We start from the raw sequence: 19,680 nt of genomic DNA on the forward strand, positions 1-19,680 counted from the left end.
GCGTTTTATTTTTTTATTTTATATCTTTTTTATTTTAGGAGTAGTTTAGAAATAAATTAAAATTTTTTTTTAAAAATGACGATTTTAAATTCAAATACGACTTTAAGGATGATTTTAAATCAAAATATACATAAGGGACGGGTTCGATTCTGACCCTCAACGTGAGGGATCAAAACAATACTTATCCCTTTCAGATTTAATTATATGTGCCATTAATTTGGTGTAAAACTAATTAATAATTTCTTTTGGAATATAAAGATTATTGTGTATGTAACTTATACGAATATTAATTGATTCAAGAGAAGATTTATATTTGGCCAAATTATGTATACACATTAATAATATGTGAGTGATAAAATTATAATGATTAATTTTAATTTTAAGTGATCACGAATTTTCTGACACAAGAATTTATTTCACAGTTATAATCATTTTTTTAAGGTCTGAAAATACACCATTAAGAATTTAAGATTTAATTCATTGTGCGGTTTAAGGAATTTTTTTTATTGTTACATAAGAAAACTAGTAACAATTTGGATTATTATACCCACTCATTTTATAAAGATTTGGTTTTCGAACGAATTGATTGACCATTATGCTGCCAAAGTAGTCTCTTTTGTGAAAATTGATTTATTTAAAACCTAAGGAATATGGTGATATATAATTTATGCAAATATTGGACAGCCCAAAGGAATGTCTATATTTGGCCGAATTATATACACATATTGATGGTAAATACATGTTTAGGTAACTAATTAAGAATAAAGTAATGCTTATTATTTATGCGGACAATAATCTGTCAAAATAAAGTTTATTGTTTGGCCAAATAATAAGCATTGCACACTTTTGTTTATTTTCTATTAATTATGCAGTTAATAATCAGCCCAAAGGAAGGTTATTGTTTGGCCAATTAATAGAAAATATATGCGGTAATAAATAGGTTGCGAAGTTTGAGTTTCCATGTGCCCATTAAGTCGGTCCAAAAAAAGGCTTAATGTGTGACAGGAATTTTGACAATATTTGATTACCGCAATGAAAGTATCACTTACAGTTAATTTTCTGTCCAAAGATTGAAAATTAATGTTGTTCTAGAGATCTTAATATGAAAATTTTCCCATTAGTTAACTAGTGTTTACTGTATGTTTCTTTTGTTCTAATCTAGAAATTATGACTTCAGCTACAAAATTTTTCTGCACAAATTAGCAGTATTCCTATGATGAATGGTTCAAATTTTAAAGTTTGGAAGGATATTGTGGAGATTGTTCTCGGTTGTATGGATCTGGATATAACTCTTCGAGAGAAGAAACCCATTTTCACTCCAAAAAATCTCAATGAGGTTAAAATAGAGAAGTGGGAGAGATCCAATTGAATGAGCATTATGATCATGAAACGCTCAATTTCTGAGGCATTTCGGGGCTCAATTACTGGGGATAAAGATGCCAAACAGTTCCTGAAAGATGTTGAAAAATTCTTTGCTAAGAATGAAAAGGCGGAAGCAAGTAGCCTTTTGAGCAAACTTATCTCCATGAGGTATAAAGCTAAAGGGAACATAAAGGAGTATATTATAGAAATGTCTTATCTTACTTCAAAGTTAAAAGCATTAAAGTTAGAGTTGTCTGAAGATTTACTCGTGGATTTTATTTTGATCTCCCTTCCTGCACACTTTGGGCAATTCAAAGTGAGTTATAATACTTTGAAAGACACCTGGTCCTTAAATGAGCTTATATTTCATTGTGTGTAAGAAGAAGAGAGGCTACAGTAAGATAAGATTGAAAGTGCTCACATAACTTCATCTTCTCAGTATGAAAGAAAACGTAATACTACTGCGGATGTGCCTTCTCAGTAGAAAAATGCTAAGAAATAGGTTGAAAAACAGGATCAAGTTTCAACCTGTTTCTTCTGTAAGATGGTGGGACACATAAAAAAAGACTGTACCAAATATGTCACTTAGCGTGTAAAGAAGAGTATAATTCTTACTTTTGTTTGTTTTGAGACTAGTTTAAGTTATCCACCTGTTGATACTTGGTGGGTAGATTCTGCTGCTACTACTCATGTAAGTGTTACTATGCAGGGTTGCCTGTGGAGCTAACCATCAAGTGATGCTGAAAGATACATCTATGTGGCAGACGGCAATATAGTTGCAGCCAAAACTTTAGGAACCTCTAGATTATGTTCGACGAGTGGATTTTACTTGGATTTATTAGAGACATTTTATGTACCATCATTTAGATGAAATTTAGTTTCTGTTTCTCGTTTGAACAAATAAGGTTATTTTTTGTTCGTTCAGAAATAATAAAGTCAGTCTCTTTTATAATTTGAATAATATTTGCTCTAGTCATTTGGTGGATAATCTATATAGGATTAATTTGAATTCCTATAATAATGAAATACTGCAAACAGGTACAAAACAAAAACTAAATGAGAATTCGACATCATTACGGCACAAACACCTTGGTCACATCTCTAAATAGTGCATTTAGAGGCGCGTGTCGGATGAAATTCATAAACCTCTAAATTTGGCAGACTTTGAAGTCTGCATTGGGTACATAAAGGGAAAAAGGACAAACGAAAGGAAATTAGGTGCCGAGAGAGCTAAAGATGTCTTAGAACTGATACATATCGATATATGTGGCCCATTCCCTACTGTCTCTTGGAATGGACAACGGTACTTTATTATATTCATAGATTATTACTCTTGTTACGGGTATCTATATTTAATTCATGAAAAGTCTCAAGCCTTGGATGTTTTCAAGTCTTTCCAAGTTGAAGTTGAATTTGAATTTCAACTTGAGAAGAAAATTAAAACTGTCAAATCTGATTGTGATGGTGAATACTACGAAAGATATGACGGTTCAGGTGAGCAACGTCCTGGGCCTTTTGCTCTTTTTCTAGAGGAATGTGGTATTATTCCGCAATACACTATGCTAGGCAAACCTAGTATGAATAGTGTTGCAGAGCGAATGAACCAAACTCTTAAAGATATGGTGAGAAGTATGATTAGTTATCCTTCCTTTCTTGAATCACTCTAGAGAGAAGTCTTAAAGACCGCAGTGTACATCTTTAATAGGGTGCCAAGCAAAGCAGTTGTAACAGCCCAGACCACCCGCTAGCACGATATTGTCCGCTTTGGCATACAAGGCCTCACGGTTTTGTCTTTGACGATAGGGATGCTAGCCGAAGCCCCCACACTCACTCGTCAAAATGCGTCATGCCAGGGAGAGGTATCCACACCCTTATAAGGCATGCTTCGTTCCCCTCCCCAACCGATGTGGGCCTTACAGCAGTTAATAAAATCCCTTATGAAATTTGGACTGGAAAAAAGCCGAATACAAAGCATTTGTATATTTTGGGATGTTCATCTGAGGCGCGACCTTATAGGCCGCGTGAAAAAAAATTGGTCTCAAGAATAATTAGTTGCTACTTTGTTGGTTATGCTGAGCATTCACGGGGGTATAAGTTTTACAATCCTGCATCAAGATTTATTTTTGAAACGGGAAATGCGAGATTTGTTGAGGATGTTGAGTTCGGGGGGAAGAAAATATTAAGAATGTTGCTTTTGATGGAAGTTCTATAACTGATAATGATCTGGTCTTTGTACCTATTATTGTTCAAGACACAGTTATAGTACAAGAGCACAATAAAAACTCTACTGTAGATCCAGTTATAGTATAAGAGAACAATGAGAATATCGTTGTTGCTCAAGATACTACTACAGTACAGGAAAATAATGAGAATCCTTCTCAATCCCAATCCATACAGCAAGCTCAATAACCTCAAAAAGTGTCATGAAGGAGATCCAACAGAGAAAGAAGAAAATTCATCTATGGTCTCAAACAAGCTTCCCGTCAATGGTATCATAAGTTTAATCAAGTCATTACCTTATATAGTTTCGAGGTAAATATCATAGATAAATGTGTATACCATAAGTTTAGTGGGAGTAAATACATATTTTTTGTCTTATATGTTGATGACATTCTACTTGCCAGTAACGATATAGGATTGTCGCATGAAACTAAGAAATTTCTATCGAACAAATTCAAAATGAAAGATCTTGGTGATGCCTCTTTTGTATTAGGAGTCGAGATACTAAGAGATCGCTCTCAAGGTATTCTTGGATTATCACAAAAGAACTATATAAAAAAGATTTTAAGTAGATATGTCATAGAAAGTTGTAGACCAATGGACACACTCGTCGCTTAAGGAGACAAGTTTAGTCTCAAGCAATGCCTAAAATGATATTGAGAAGACAGCAATGCATGATAAACCTTATGCATCAGCGCTAGGGAATTTAATGTATGCTCAAGTCTGCACACATCCTAATATATCATCTATAGTGAGAGTGTTGGGTAGATTCTTGAGCAATCCTGGCATAGATCATTGGATAGCTGTTAAATGCGTAATGCGTTATTTAAAGAGAAAAAAAGATTACATGCTTATCGAAAATCAGAAAAATTTGGAGATCATTTGATACTCTAATTTCGATTTCATGGCATATGGTTGCGAAACTTTATCATTGAGCTTCATATAGTAGATGACATTGAAAGGTCATTAAAGATATTTTGTGACAATAAGTCAGCAGTACTATACTCCAACAACAATAATAGCTTGACAAAATTGAAGTATACAGACATCAAATTCTTAGTTGTAAAGGAGAAAGTTTAAGAAAAACAGACTTCCATAGAACATATAGGAATAGAGTATATGCTAGTAGACCCATTACCAAGGCATTGATCTCTAAAGTCTTTCATGAGCACACTGCTCGAATGGGTGTCAATATTTGTGATGCCTTGATTTAGTGAGAGTTTATTTTATGTTATATGTCTTATGACAGATATTGAATTATTTTTCTGCAGAATTAAGTTGATGGTTTATTTCATGTTATGTGAAATGTTCATTTTGTAATATTTGTTTTGTGTTTGATCTCCATAAAGTTTTAAAGTTAGACCAGCTGGAAATAGACATGCATGAGATCATTTGGCATGTAATTTCCATATTACTCATCCAAATTTGATCTATGTCGTTAAATATATTAGGATGGTGATTATGGTGGTTGAGTCACGATATTAATGTGATAAAAGTTGCGGTAATTCCATATCTAATATATGAGACAGACTAGATTATTAAAGTAATAAGGGAAATAATATTCAGATGCACGCATAAAGTTTATAAGATGTGATTATCTCAAAAAAGAATATATATGCAGCCCAAGTGGGAGATTGTTAGGAAATTATTTAATTTTCTAATTTATTTGTGGGCAATACATATATTAATTATAATCACAAATTATACTATTTCAAATTAAATGACTTATATAAAGGAGATCTCATTTATTGCTATAAATATTCAACAATGCTAGGGAACCAACTCTATATAAGCCAAGAATAAGCCAACTGGTAAACCAGAGGCACCGGTGACTTTAACCGGATGTTATTACTGATAGGCACACGGATGTTTCTTTTTCTTGTAAATTGGATGGTTTTGGATATGATTTCTATGTTTCATGTGTTACGCATTAATAAAACATAATTAATTATATGGAACCAACTAATGAATAATCAAAGCATCTGTTCCGTGATTCTCTCCTATCACTAGCTTATATTCCCTCATGTTTTGAACGTGGTCAACAATAATTTAAAAAACAAATTAAATTATAAATTAATAAAACTAATTATAATTAATTATGTTGTTCCATTCTTGGCTGATTATTAGTTGGTTCCATATACTTTTCCATAAATATTAAATTGAATAAGTCATAATTACTTTTGGTTTGGAATTAAATGAGAATAAAACCGGATATTATCTTTTGTTCTTTAGATAATTATCTTTTGAATTTTGGATATATTATCTTTTGAACTTTAGATACTATTTTATTTGGGTTGTAGGATTTAATAGGTACCATACTCAAATATAAATAGTACATTCAGGATTTCGATTTCCAATATACCAAAACTGCCTCAACAACTCTTTTTACATTAGAAAAGTTGCAATCCAGCCGAAGATTTTAATTGAGAAAGATCGAAAGAACTATAAGATCTAAATTATTTCCATCATGATTCATATTTATAAATTCAAGTACGCTTTTACATTTAAATATTTTTTTAATAGTTTAACATGAATAATCTCGTAAAAATTTCAACATCTTAATCTAAAAAACATAGCTCTACTAGTGTGAGTAGTTCTTTAGATAAGTAGAATATAATGTAAAACTATTGATCCTTCGTAGTCGGTCATGAGTAATTATTGATTCATAATAATGAGAATGATTACTAGATTTGTAACGAATCTATAATATTCAGAGAATCGTTTAGAATTCAAACTTAAAATGATATCCGAATTATAACAGATGAATTATAGTCCTCAATCTCGATCTAACGAATCACTTTCATAGGATAAAATAATTTGTTAGGATATTAAGTAACTAAATAGATAATATAATATAATATAATATAATATAAATAAACTACTAAAACGATATTTAAAAGTTTAAATTATTGATAAAAATAATTTCAAAAAATAGTAACGATAAATAAATTTCAAAAATTTAAAAATGCGATAAAAAGAGTTATATATTAAAAATATATTTTTAAAAAAATTAAAGATCATATTTTAATAAATTTTTTTATAAGCATCATTAAAAAAAGACCTTTCATTTTTAAAATTTAATAATTTTATGTCAAAAAATTTTTTAAAAAAATGAATGTAAATGATCAATTTTATTTTAAAAAATAAAAAAGAATCAAAGACCAAATTTTGTTATATGTTTTAATTAATTATTTAAATATTAACAAAAAAATTATATTAAATAGATAAATTTTTTTAAAAAAATTATCTAATACTAAATATTTCATATATTAAATTAATAGTTATCTCTAAATTATTATTTAATAATATGTTATCAAGTCTATAAAAAAATAATAATATATGACCAATTGAAAATTGAAAAATCCGTGTGCTTGGCGAGTTTCCACTTTGCTGGAAAAGAGAGCAGAATCAACTCTTCCAGACAAAACAAAGAAAACCATGGACTGACCCCAAAGCCCTATGGGCGACGGGTCTTAAAAACATGGTGCTCATAGCCGACACCACAGTAAAACCAAAAAGGCAAAAACAAATATATAAACACCACCCCCTATCCCTTACTCTTCTTGCTTCAAACTCATCCAATAATCTTTCATCACTATGTGTAGGTCACCCGATTACCCACCATTTTCAAAGGATTCGAAACATTCAGATCCACTCACAATCACAGCTTTCTATGTTCTCGTTCACCCTTCACTGTTCGAATTCCAAGACCATGAACCCGATTTCCTGACTCTCCTCCTCAATCCAGCAGCTACTACCATTTCTCTCCGTAGGATACGGCTTCCCAATCATGAATTTGTATACGCAAGCAAGCAGAATGTGCGAGCCACGACCAACGTTATGAGGTTTCAACTCTTCGATGGGAAAACCAAGCTCTTGAAAGGGGCTATAAGGATAGGAGAGGACAAGTGCGAGGTGATCCCTTCAATTTTAGGGGCGGAGATTTGGGTTTCTATTGCAACAAAATCTGCTAAGACGGTTTGTAACAACAAAAATATGATCAAGAAGAAGTCAAAGTTAGAGGACATTCCAGAGGAGGCAGAGCTTCGTGCTGATGATGGAGATAATCCAGAAATAAAAGAAGCCGCCATACACTTGGAAATGGATTTGGAAGTACTGAGGAAAGCCATGGACATGGTTTTTTTTTTTTTTTTTACATGTCTAATTTGAACAACTTGTGTATATTCGAAAGAAATATAAATGGTTAGTAGGTGTTGTGAAAATATTTTTTGTTTTTAGTTGTTTGTTTTTATTTTAAAAAAATGATCCGCCGGGTAAATTTTCTTCAGGAAATCCGCCACAAACTTTTGACAATAAATTCGAAGGTAATTCAAAAATATTTTTTGTGATTTATGTTCTAAGAATAGTATCCAAACTTATAAATCCGACGCAATATACATGTCCTCTTAAGAGTGTCGGTGTGGTCTGTGCAGACGACAACGACTGATAACTGTGGTAATATTGTACCGATTTTTGCTTTCAAGAGAAAATAAGAGAAAGTTTACACAATATTAAGAGAAAGAGGTAATCCTAATTTGATTTCATAATCGACGAAAATCATAATTTAATTCAAATTCAAATTGAAAACACTTAAAATTAATTAATTGTCTCTAATTTAATTAGGTAATCCTAATTTGATTTTATGATAAAGGAGAATCATGATTTTTTTTTGTGATTTTTTTAAGTATTTTTTGTGATTGAAAGAAATCATGATTTGATTCTAATTTTAAATTAAAAACTACTCAAAATTAATTAATTACATCTAATTTAATTCTAATTTCAATTTAACCCATTTATACTTCGTATAAAATATATAAATATATATTAGTCTCTTGTACTTTTTCATGTTCAAATACAAGGAAGATTTGGAGGATATAAATGGTCAGACTTCAAATATATTCCATGCATGGGACGAGACAAATATTACATCCATATTCACTCATTCATTTTTAGATCTATCATCATCAAAAACTCAAACCATATAAATTAATTAAATAAATATTTTCCCATTTCCTAACGAATTAACATCCCATATTTTTTAGGCAAATTAAACACCCCAAATTACTACTCATCAATAGCAATCAACAATTGAGATCTCCATAACGAACAAGACGAAGAAGAAGATAAATAGCGGTGGTTTGATCCTGTTTCCTCCCTCACCAATTTCTCTCTCGTTCCAATTCCAAACATGGCTGACACCGAAGCTCACACGTGCACAAAGAAAGCATCCATGTTCACCGACCCAGCCGCAGCATTGGCAAGCACGCGTCACGAATTCGGAGAACACGGCGGTGTAAACATGTCCATTGAGGCATCAGCGACATTTACGGTGATGGAGCCTGAGACAATGAAACGCATGTTCGCCGGCGAGCTAGGTCCCGACCGCGACTTCTTCATCTACAGCCGTCACTTCAACCCCACGGTGCTAAATCTAGGCCGTCAGATGGCCGCTCTAGAAGGCACGGAGGCCGCTTACTGCACATCCAGCGGCATGTCCGCCATATCGTCGGTGCTCCTCCAGCTGTGTGGGACCGGGGGACACGTGGTGGCCTCCACAGCACTCTATGGTGGGACCCATGCACTCCTTGCGAACTTCTTTCCCAAGGCGTGTAATATAACCTCCACGTTCGTAGACATCGATGATATGGAGGCTGTGGAGAGTGCCATCGTTGAAGGGAAAACGAAAGTGTTGTATTTTGAATCGGTTGCCAACCCTACACTTAAGGTCGCTAACACCCCAGAACTAAGTGCATTGGGACATAGACACGGTTTGACTGTTGTGGTTGATAACACCTTCTCTCCCATGGTTCTCTCCCCGTCTCGTCTCGGAGCTGACGTCGTCGTTCACAGTATCACAAAGTTTATCAGCGGTGCGGCCGACATAATCGCAGGTTTGTTTATTAATAACTTTTTTTGTTTTTTTTTTTAAGAAACTCTTGAGAATAATAATTTTTATTGTTTTACTCCTTATTAGTCTAGTATAAATATTAAATTAAATTATTTTTAATAAATAAATTTTATTAATTTATGTGTATAAATTTTAAAAATTTAAATATTATTAGAATATAATTAGGATCAATTAGTATATCTGAATATTTATTATAGAATATTTTGTCTTTATTATTACGATTCTCTTAGCATCTATAAATATTCTTCTATATTGTATCATTTTAGACAATTTGAATAGACAACTTAATACACTCAATAATAATACACAAATTATTTTTTCAATTAAATCTCTTATTTCTAACAAATATAAATTATTGCTAATTAAATACCGATACAAAAGATTGCTCATTTTTTATACTTAAGTCAACACTTTTTTATAAAAATAAATTAATAAACACCTGTATAAATATTTTAGACTTTCAAAATATGTATATCATTTTATTTTATATTTTCTTCTAATTCAATGCTTGAAGTAAAAGAAAAAGTAAATATTTCATATGCAATAAAAAAAATTTATCATGCTTTTGAAAATATTAAAATCACAATTTTTGAAAAATCAAGTATTATCCTATAATTTTATTGACAATGGACACCGTTTATTTGTTTGAGGCAAGTTCCTATCTCTATAATTTTATTAAATTACCTGTTTTCAATTGGGTGGAAAGTAGAAAAATGATTAGAAATTTTCATTCATTTTCTTAATTATTTTTTATTTTTATCGTGTTGTCTTCATATCTCTGTAAATTTTGTCGCGTGCTGCATAAGTTCTTGGCCTGATTATTTGTGTCTTCTTTTTGTTTTATCTTTCAAGTTCACGGGTTGCATTTATATCTATATCCTTAAATTTTGGAGTAATTTGACTCAGTTATTAACGATGAAATACTTGGTAATCGTTTACGTGTAACGAGCTTCTTGTTTATCTCCAGATTGCAGTTATCCTCCATCTTATCCACGTCTAATACGATGTGTTTTAATTACTAAATCTACATCTATAATAATAAGGTAAAAACTCAATGCGGTCGACTTGACGTGAAGTTGATATCTGAGAGCTTTTATCCAATCTTTTTATCTGACGGCTCTCAAATATCAACTTCACCTGAGTTTTCACTTAATAATAATAATAATAATTCATTTTGATATATTTATAATTTTCTTAAAATTTTAATTAATTCATCTTATTACTTCATCTTCCTCGTATTTTATGGTGAAAATTTTAAAACTACTCCATCTTATTGTTTACAATATTTTTGGGTAAAAACTTATATGCAATTAACTTTACGTAAAATTGATAATTGAAAACTATTAAATAATTTGATTAATTCTTAATTCTAACTGCCATCAATTATAAATTTTATGTGAAGTTGACTATATCTGAATTTCTACCGTATTTTTAATTTTTTTTATTAATAATTCGTTGGAGATAAAAAGCAAAGAAAACAATTTCATACCCTATGTTATCCAATTTTTAGGTTTGTTGACAATTTGTTTTGAAACTATTCTATTTCAAATTTGATTCTGACTACGGAAATACAGGTGCTGTATGTGGATCCGAAAGCCTATTGAACAAAATGATGGACCTGCACGACGGGCCCCTAATGTTGCTTGGCCCAACCATGAATGCAAAGGTGGCCTTTGAAATCTCAGAGAGACTACCACACTTGAGCCTTAGGATGAAAGAACACTGCAATCGTGCATTGGTGTACGCCACAAGGCTCAAGAATCTTGGAATCAAGGTGATCTACCCTGGCCTTGAGGACCACCCTCACCACCAACTGTTAAAATCCATAGCCAACAAGGATTATGGTTTTGGTGGGCTTCTCTGCATAGACATGGAGACAGAGGATAGGGCTAACAAGTTAATGCACTACTTGCAGAATTGTGCTCAGTTTGGTCTCATGGCTGTTAGCTTGGGATATTATGAGACCCTCATGTCCTGCTCTGGCAGTAGCACAAGCAGTGAAATGGATGAGGAGGCGCGGCGACGCGCTGGGATCTCACCGGGTCTTATAAGGTTTTCTGTTGGTTTCGTTGGGACACTAGAGCAAAAGTGGAGTCAGTTTGAGAAGGCACTCTCTAAATTTCATGAGTCCGAGTTGTCAAACAAAAGTTGAAACAAAACTTAGAGAAGAATGATAGAGAACCATCAGAATTTATTATTTTTTATCATTAATTAGTTATTAGTATTTAAAAGTATCAGATAAAGTATATTATTGAATTATTAGATTAAAATAATTAGACTAAACAAATTGATTTAATAGCTAAGTAATAGTTCTTTATGTTTCTTAAACTTGTATATGTAACTTCTTTAAACTTTAGCGTTATTTCTAAGGTGATTCATTTGAATGATTCATAGGCTTAGTTGAAAGCACTTCATTGTGCAATCAATCATTAAGTTGCCGCTATTACAATTTTTAGAAGGATGATATTATGAAAATATTTTTCAAAATATACCAGTTATTAGGGGTGTAATTGTGTAAGTTATCGAATCGGACTAAAAATTATTGTAAAACTGAATCGAAAATTACAATAACCGATTTAAAAATCGAAAAAAATCGATTTTTTTGTTTTTATTTTTAACAAAATTGATTGGTTCGGTTCGTTTTTTGTTGGCTCAATAGAAATCGAACTGAACCAAACCGAACAAAAAATATGCATCCACATCAATGTTTTAATTATTTTAATCTTTAACTTAACAACAAAAACCTCTAACCCCTAACCATTTTAATATTTTATTCTTATTATTTTAATTTATTGATTATTTTAAACTTCTAATTATTGTAATTCATATTTTGCTCATTAAGAATTAAAAATCGAAAAAACCGATCGAACAAAATCGCTGTTGATTCGATTTGATTCGGTTTAGTTGTTATAAAAACAAGAAACTGAACAGTTGTATATCTATATAAACCAAACATATTGGTTCAATTAATTTTTAGTCCAAAATTAAACCAAACCGAACCCATAACCCCCTTACGATTATTATTATTATGGGATATATGTAGAGTAGGCTTTGAGCTTATATACTAGCTCCCGGAAGTTGAGCTCTTGAAGCTGTTAACGGAAGCTAGCGCGGCGTCTCTAAACAAAGTGACATCCGTAGATCCACAAACCAAATGGTACCCAAGCTTCTTGAGCTCAACACCACCACAACCCGCTAGATGCGGGCCTTTCCCAGGCCCACGGGAACCCTTCAACTCCAAAACGGCATCTTCCGCCATCCTCAGCTTATCTGGGCTTAGGCCCGGACCCAACGGGCCTAACATGACGCAGTCAACTCCATCAACTGCAGCTATATCTTTCACGCTCTCCAAACCAACCTCCGAATCAATCTGGCAGCAGAGAATCAATATGAATGTGTGATGCTGAATCTGCAATTCTAATGAATGGTATTGAAAAATAAAAGGAGGATTAAAAAAAAACCTGGCAGATGATTAACAAGTCATGCTCGCATTTGGAGAGGTAATTTTGGTCCAAGCCATAGTTGGAGGCTCTTACAGCGGGGTGAGCAGCTCCGCGGACCCCTTTCGGCGGGTATGCACAGTATGACACAGCATCGCGGGCCGACTTTGGGCTGTTTATGCCTGGAAAGATGAGGCCCGATGGGCCTATATCGAGGGCCTTCTTGGCCCATACTGCGGAACTTTCTGGAAGCCTGATGAGGGATGGGGTGTGAGTTGCGGAGAGGGCGTGAAGACAGGGAAGGACGTGGGGGATGTCGCCGTAGCCGTACAGCATGTCGATGACCGCAAAGTCATAGCCGGAATGGGCAGCTATTTCCGCCATCGTTGGCGAGAAAGTGGCCAAGAAGAGACCGTACAGTGGTTCTTGCTCCCTGTTGCCGACACTGGTTAGGCATGCTTTTAGAGATTTCGATTCCGCGGCCATTGTTTCTCTTCTTCGCCTCGCACTTTGCTTATAAGGACAAGGATTCAAATTAAAAAAATATATATTCTTCAATTATTAAGTTGTTGAATAAAAATATTCTTTAAATTTGTTAACTTAAAAAATACGCTCTAAATATTTTAAAATACTATCAGCGTATCTATTCGTTAAATATATATTATAAAAAAAATTAAAAATTAAATTTTAATGTAATTATTTACAAATATAATTTAAAAATATTTTTCAAATTTAACGATTTTAAATTAAGTGATTTTTTGTCATTTTTTTTCCAATAAATAAATTTTTTCGAAAAATTAAAAAAATCGAATTTTAATCCAATCTTTAGTGTGAAGTTTTTAAATAATTATTTTTATTATTTATCATAATTTTTTAATTATTTTCCATATGTTCATTATCATTCTAGTTCATTCACATCTTTCTCAACATTTTTAACCACTATAATTTCATCTCTTTATTTTTTCCCCATATGATTCAGTCATATTTCAGCCCTTTTTTGGTAAATAATTAAATTTTTTAAATTCTAATAATTATATATGTTCAATCTAAAATAATTATGGAAGTAATTTTATAAATATTCAAAGAACTTAACAGTAGGGTGGATATCGCTGCTATTGAAGTATTCAACTTGGAACGGAGTATTAGCATCCTCCGATGAAGCAAGTGCAGAGTTGCAATTTGTGTTGTGCTCTTATGTTTTAGTTATTTTTGGAGTGTGATTAAATTGGTGCTAAAGTGTTTGAATTGTTTATAAATATAAAGAATCCTTTTACTCATGAGTAAATACACCATAATAATCTAGACTATATATTATAAATATTTGAAGTAGTTCCATCTGATAGACCTCTCTTTGAGAGCTCCATCAAATACTTTGCCATAAGAATAAGTTGTTCATATCTTAATTTCAAAAAGCAAATTCAAAGTGATAGCATCACATAGAAGAAAATAAGATATACACAAAAAGAAAATGTACATAAACTATTGGACCTACCGACGGTTTCATATTTCTATTTTTATTATGTAAATTCTTACGGCTTCTAGGAGTTTATAATAACAATCAATTTTAATGTAAATCCTTATACTATAGTGTCCAGGAATTTATAATAATAGTCAATTTTCACACAAATTTTTATAATTTCTAACAATTTACGTATAAATTTTAAAAATTTCAGACTCTACAACGATTTATATAAAATAAGTACAAAATTAAAATGTAATTAATTTTCTAAATATTGTAATTAGATCATTTTAAGTTCTATTTTATTTAAAATATGTAATTTGCCTCTAATTTGATGATTAATTTTTAATATGCATATAATATGTTTAAAATAAAAATATAACAAAATTAGTAAAAATTTCAGTCTCTAGACTCACTTTTTATTTCTTTTAAAATGTTTGTGATTATTCAATTCATTTTAGAAGTAAAATTGCTGGAAAAAATTACAAGGCATAAAATCACAAAATTAAAAAAATAGAATGATCTAATTTTTCTAAATATACTTAAAAGAATTTCAAAATTTAATATCTAGAGTCATTTATTACTTTAGAATATATTTTTCATATTATACCAATTTTTTCAAATTAATATGACTTTTTAAAACTTATTTGTCAATTTTAAATTTTTTCGCTTTTTATTATTTTAGTCTACAACTAATTCCTTTGGGTACATTTTTTTTTTACGAATTGATCCGTAAAAAAGTTAATTATCTGCTTTGTTGTCTAAAAAGTAAAAAGTGTCAAGGTGGTCTTCTGAAAGGAAGTTTTTCAAGGCTCTTTTCTATTTCAAACCAACAAAGATATATGATCGGAGATTATGGGTTTTGTGATGGGTTAGAGTGGATTTGAAATTTTCAGTGGAGGAGGGAGTTGTTCTAATGGGAGTTGGAATTGGCTCATCAACTGCATGAGAGGTTAAGACCAGTGAAACTATCATCTGGTAGAGAGGATAATATTGTGTGGAAGTTTGATAATAAATGTATTTTTTTCACTAAATTAATTTGGGGAGGGCTTGTACCTCTGAGAATTGAGCTTTTTGACTGGTTCGTTCTGGTTGGTCGGGTAAATATTAAAGAAAGGTTGAGCATATTAGGCGTGATTCATCAAAATGATAATATGTGTGCCATGTGTAGAAAGGAGATGAAAACTGTTTATCATTTGTTTTTTGTATGTGAGTTTACATGGAATGTGTGGTGCGCTTGGCTAAGACATTCCCAGGAACCATGAAAGGACTGTTTGAGAGCTGGATTGGTATGCTTAATAGGAAGGTGGAGCAGCGAATGTTGTACAATGATTTGAAATATCTGGATGGAGCGAAATGATAGAATTTCAATAACAGAAAAACAGGTGTTGAGGACGTACAACAAATAACGTTTTTGAGCTATAAGGAGTGCTCTGGTACTGATTCTTTTGGTTGTTGATAGCTTTGTCAGAGATAACCGAATTTGATTCCTTTTATGTTTTTTTGTGTGTTTCGTTTTTAATTGTACTTTTCTATCCCACTTTAATGTGTTGAGTTTTTTTTGTTTCAAAAAATAAAAAAAATAAAAAGTGCCAACGACATAAGGGTTAAAAAAAAAAAATCATTCTGTATGTCAAGTTGTCAACCGTGATCCTTTGGTTCTTGTACAATAGTAGTAGCCGACGTTGTGCACGATAAGGCATTGGATGGAACTTTTGGCTTTTACTTTGCAGCCATGGGCCATGGCTTCGCGGCACCATTTGTCGTTTTTTTTTAAGAATAAATTATTGTTTTAATTTTTATGATTTAAAATAATTTTAAAATTATTTTTAATATTTAAATGAAATTATCTTATTATTAATGATATGTTAAAAAAATTAAAAGTAAAATAATATTATAATAATTTTAAAATGTTAGAAACTTATAAATAAAAATATTGGGGATAAAAATAATGCATTAATTTTAAAAAATTAGTAAATTAAGTAAAATAAGAGTAAATTTTAACGAAATACATTGCATTAAAAATTTAAGAATTTTACTTATGTTTAGAGGTAGAAATGTGCTAGACTACTCAATAGAGACTCATGACTTGATTCGTTTTAGATTCAACTAATTTTATTAATCAGGTTAAACTTTGATTTTTTATGAATATTAAAGAAATTTGATATATTAGAGAAAGATATATAATTTATACTTTTATTATATATATATCGTGCTCTTTTTTATTTTATTCCAGACATTTATCTACTAATAATTTTACAAGCATTTTATGATGAGTAAAACATTTTTCATAAAAAAATTAAAAAAATACATAAAATGGAAATAATAGGATTAAGAATAATTTATTTAGATGTGATTAAAAATAATTGAATAATTTAAAAATAATTTATTTAGATGTGATTAAGAATAATTTACTCTTATTTTACTTGATTTCGTAATTCTTTTAAAAAATATATCGTTTTGTCTCTAACACTGTTGTCACATTTAAATCCTTAATATTTTAAAAATTGTCTCAATGTTATTCTACCTTCACCTCTATTAATATATTACTAACAACATGATAACATTAAGATAATTTTAAATATAGAGACATTTTTAGTGGTTTTAATTTTTATTTCATTATCATGGCACATCAATCTTTTTTTGAGGAAAAGATAAATATTCTAATTTTTTAATTTAAAGACACATAAATTTTTAATTAATTTAAAATATAAAATTATTCCTAACTTTTTAAAATATAAGATATATAAGTTATTCTGTTCGAAATATCTAAAAACAAATCGATTTTTTGGAAGGTTTTAGATGTCTCTCATTTTAAAAATAATGGACGTTTTTGTATTTTTAATTAGTCGATAACTTATCTGTTTTCGAGATAAAAAATCATGGATCTATTTATCGTTTACTCTTAATTATTTATTTGAGTAAAATAACAATTAGATCTTTGAAAATGTTGACTTTGGAATAATTAGACATTGAAGAAAAAAAGTACCAATTATATCCTCCAAGATAGTAAACGGTGGACATGTATGTCCTTCTGTCAATAAATAATCCTAAATAAAATAGAATTGTCCATATATTTTGTTATTTACAATGGTGCATATCTCGTTACTGTCAAATGAGTAGGAAAATGATTTAATTTTGGACAGTGAAGCATTTATTATCTTTTGAGTTTTCATATATCATTTATCAGTTGTTCTCTATTATTTATTACAAATCCTATCAAAACAAGTGAAGTTTTGCTCCAAATGTTGTTATCTACATGATTATCTTTCATAAATAGACACGTCAGAGTAATTAACCGTACATATAAGGATCATCGTTAACTTTTAGTTGATGAATTGATAGAGGGACATCATGTGTCCACCGTTTGCTATCTTAAAAGATCAAATTAATACTTTTTTAAGGACTAATTAGTACAAAGACAAAATATTCAAAAACCTAATTGTCACTTTACTTTATTTATTTTGTTTGACATTTGATACGAATTGTTCCAGACATGTCCCTTGCCCTTTGGGTCCAATTCCGATGGTTGAGTGGCCTGATCTAATATGATCACCTAATTCATAAAATGTGAAAAGTGTATGACATAGAAAACTGAATCATACTTTAATTTATTTTTATTTGAAACGAAAACTTAAAGAACTTTTTAAGACTTTCGACTTGTATACGGTGGATGTTAACTTTTGGAAGATAGTTAATTTGCGCGTACGCATTCCTGACTATCATTACGTAATTTATTTAAGTAAATACGTGGATCGCGATTTTCAGATTTTCTTAGACTCAATTCAATTAATTTATGAAGTATCTGATGCAATTTTTAAGGAGATCAAGAGAAAGTAAAGAGAATAGTTTTAGAACCATGTTTTAAGATAGAATTCTAGAGAGAAGCTCTCTTTTTTCTCTAGAATTTAGAATAGTTTTAGGGTAAATTCTTTTAGATGTAGATTTTAATTCTTGTTCTTGAATAATTCTCTTTATATTTTCTTGTTCTATTGTCTCAATTTGCCTAGTTTTTCTTGTTAATTTTTTTATTTTGTCTATTTTAGTTTATAAATAATTGTTGAATTTCATTTCTATTTAATGCAAGTTTATGTTTTCATGTCCTTTGATGTTTGATTTAATTGCTATTTTGTTATCTTGTGTTGGTAGTTTTAGATTTTTATTATTCTTGTGAATTGTTATGTTTTATTTTTATGCATCCTAAGTATTTGATGAAATGCTCTTTTCAGTTTTAAAGTTGATTTTTGTATTCTTGACTTGGGTCGGTAACCTGTGCGACCTTGAGTTACTAATGTCCAAGTTGATTAATAATTTGGAGATTTTAAATAGTTTTGTTTCTATTGACGCTAATCTTTTGCTAATTCAATTAGTAAGTTGATTAGAACTTATGTATTAGGATTAAATTAAGCCTATTTGACTTTTCTTCGATGTTGGAGATGAGGAAGTGGGATTACTCTTTGTAATTATCAATTTATCATGTTGTTGTTAGTAACAAGGATAGTGATCATTAACCATCAACCCTTGTCAAGATCTTTCTTAGTTAAATTCCTTAATTGTCTTAATTTCTTGTTATTTATATTTTCGTTTAGTTTAATCAAAATCCTCGATATCTCATAGCCAATAATTGAACACTCAATTGCAATTCTTAAGGAGAACGACTAGAAATTCTACTCCCGGTTATTTTGATTTGTATTGTGACAACTTTTTAAACTTTGATTAGGGTCATTTGTTAGTTTGAAACTATACTACTGAGAAGCAATTCTTTTTGAGAAATCCTAAACCGATGTTTGGCCCACATCAGGTAGCGAATCCTCTCATTCTCGTCGGCGAGTACCAGCTCGTACTGCCCCACCTCCCAACACGACCTCTTGATCCTGGATCCTTTGGAGGTCCCTCTTGCCCAACCGAGAGGGCGTGCCCGACACGTCGAACGTTACCCAATGGTAACAACTTGGCATACCCCCTGCCGGAAAGATAGGACCCATGTTCCTCTGAACTCCCATCTACCGCACCATACCTATAGCTAAATAGGTGCACCACTGTCAGCCCACTACCCAGAAACACAAATAGAAAAAATTCTCTACGTATGTCAAAAGCTACAAATCAAGCAACTATCGGATCACATATTCCTAAAGACTATACTAACACAATGACATCCATTTATCTCCCTACCACATCTACGAAGCAAGTAAACAATGAAAATGCAGAAGCAAAATAAACAAATAGTGCAACAAAAAAATATCAACCTGATTCTCAAAGAGCGACCAAAAGAAATGGAATTACAACACACA

At 31.1% G+C, this 19,680-nt stretch overlaps 3 protein-coding genes across 3 annotated transcripts; 2 read left to right on the top strand and 1 right to left on the bottom strand.

Moving 5' to 3' along the window:
- Positions 1 to 6,957: 6,957 nt before the first annotated feature.
- Positions 6,958 to 7,752, top strand: LOC107482346 (uncharacterized). Its single transcript, XM_021139683.2, has one exon. It carries the CDS (start codon positions 7,180 to 7,182, stop codon positions 7,750 to 7,752), a length of 573 nt encoding a protein of 190 aa, XP_020995342.1. The 5' UTR covers positions 6,958 to 7,179.
- A 751-nt stretch (positions 7,753 to 8,503) lies between these two features.
- LOC107482373 (methionine gamma-lyase) lies at positions 8,504 to 11,671 on the top strand. Its single transcript, XM_016102817.3, has 2 exons — positions 8,504 to 9,473; positions 11,065 to 11,671. Exons 1-2 carry the CDS (start codon positions 8,771 to 8,773, stop codon positions 11,640 to 11,642), a joined length of 1,281 nt encoding a protein of 426 aa, XP_015958303.1. The 5' UTR covers positions 8,504 to 8,770; the 3' UTR covers positions 11,643 to 11,671.
- A 757-nt stretch (positions 11,672 to 12,428) lies between these two features.
- Positions 12,429 to 13,441, bottom strand: LOC107482450 (uncharacterized). The gene is made up of 2 exons (XM_016102939.3): positions 12,952 to 13,441; positions 12,429 to 12,860 (listed from the first exon to the last, which is right to left on the bottom strand). Exons 1-2 carry the CDS (start codon positions 13,414 to 13,416, stop codon positions 12,555 to 12,557), a joined length of 771 nt encoding a protein of 256 aa, XP_015958425.1. The 5' UTR covers positions 13,417 to 13,441; the 3' UTR covers positions 12,429 to 12,554.
- Between the last annotated feature and the right edge of the window lie 6,239 nt (positions 13,442 to 19,680).

The sequence above is a fragment of the Arachis duranensis genome, chromosome 4 (assembly GCF_000817695.3).
Source record: "Arachis duranensis cultivar V14167 chromosome 4, aradu.V14167.gnm2.J7QH, whole genome shotgun sequence".
Lineage (NCBI taxonomy): Eukaryota > Viridiplantae > Streptophyta > Magnoliopsida > Fabales > Fabaceae > Arachis > Arachis duranensis.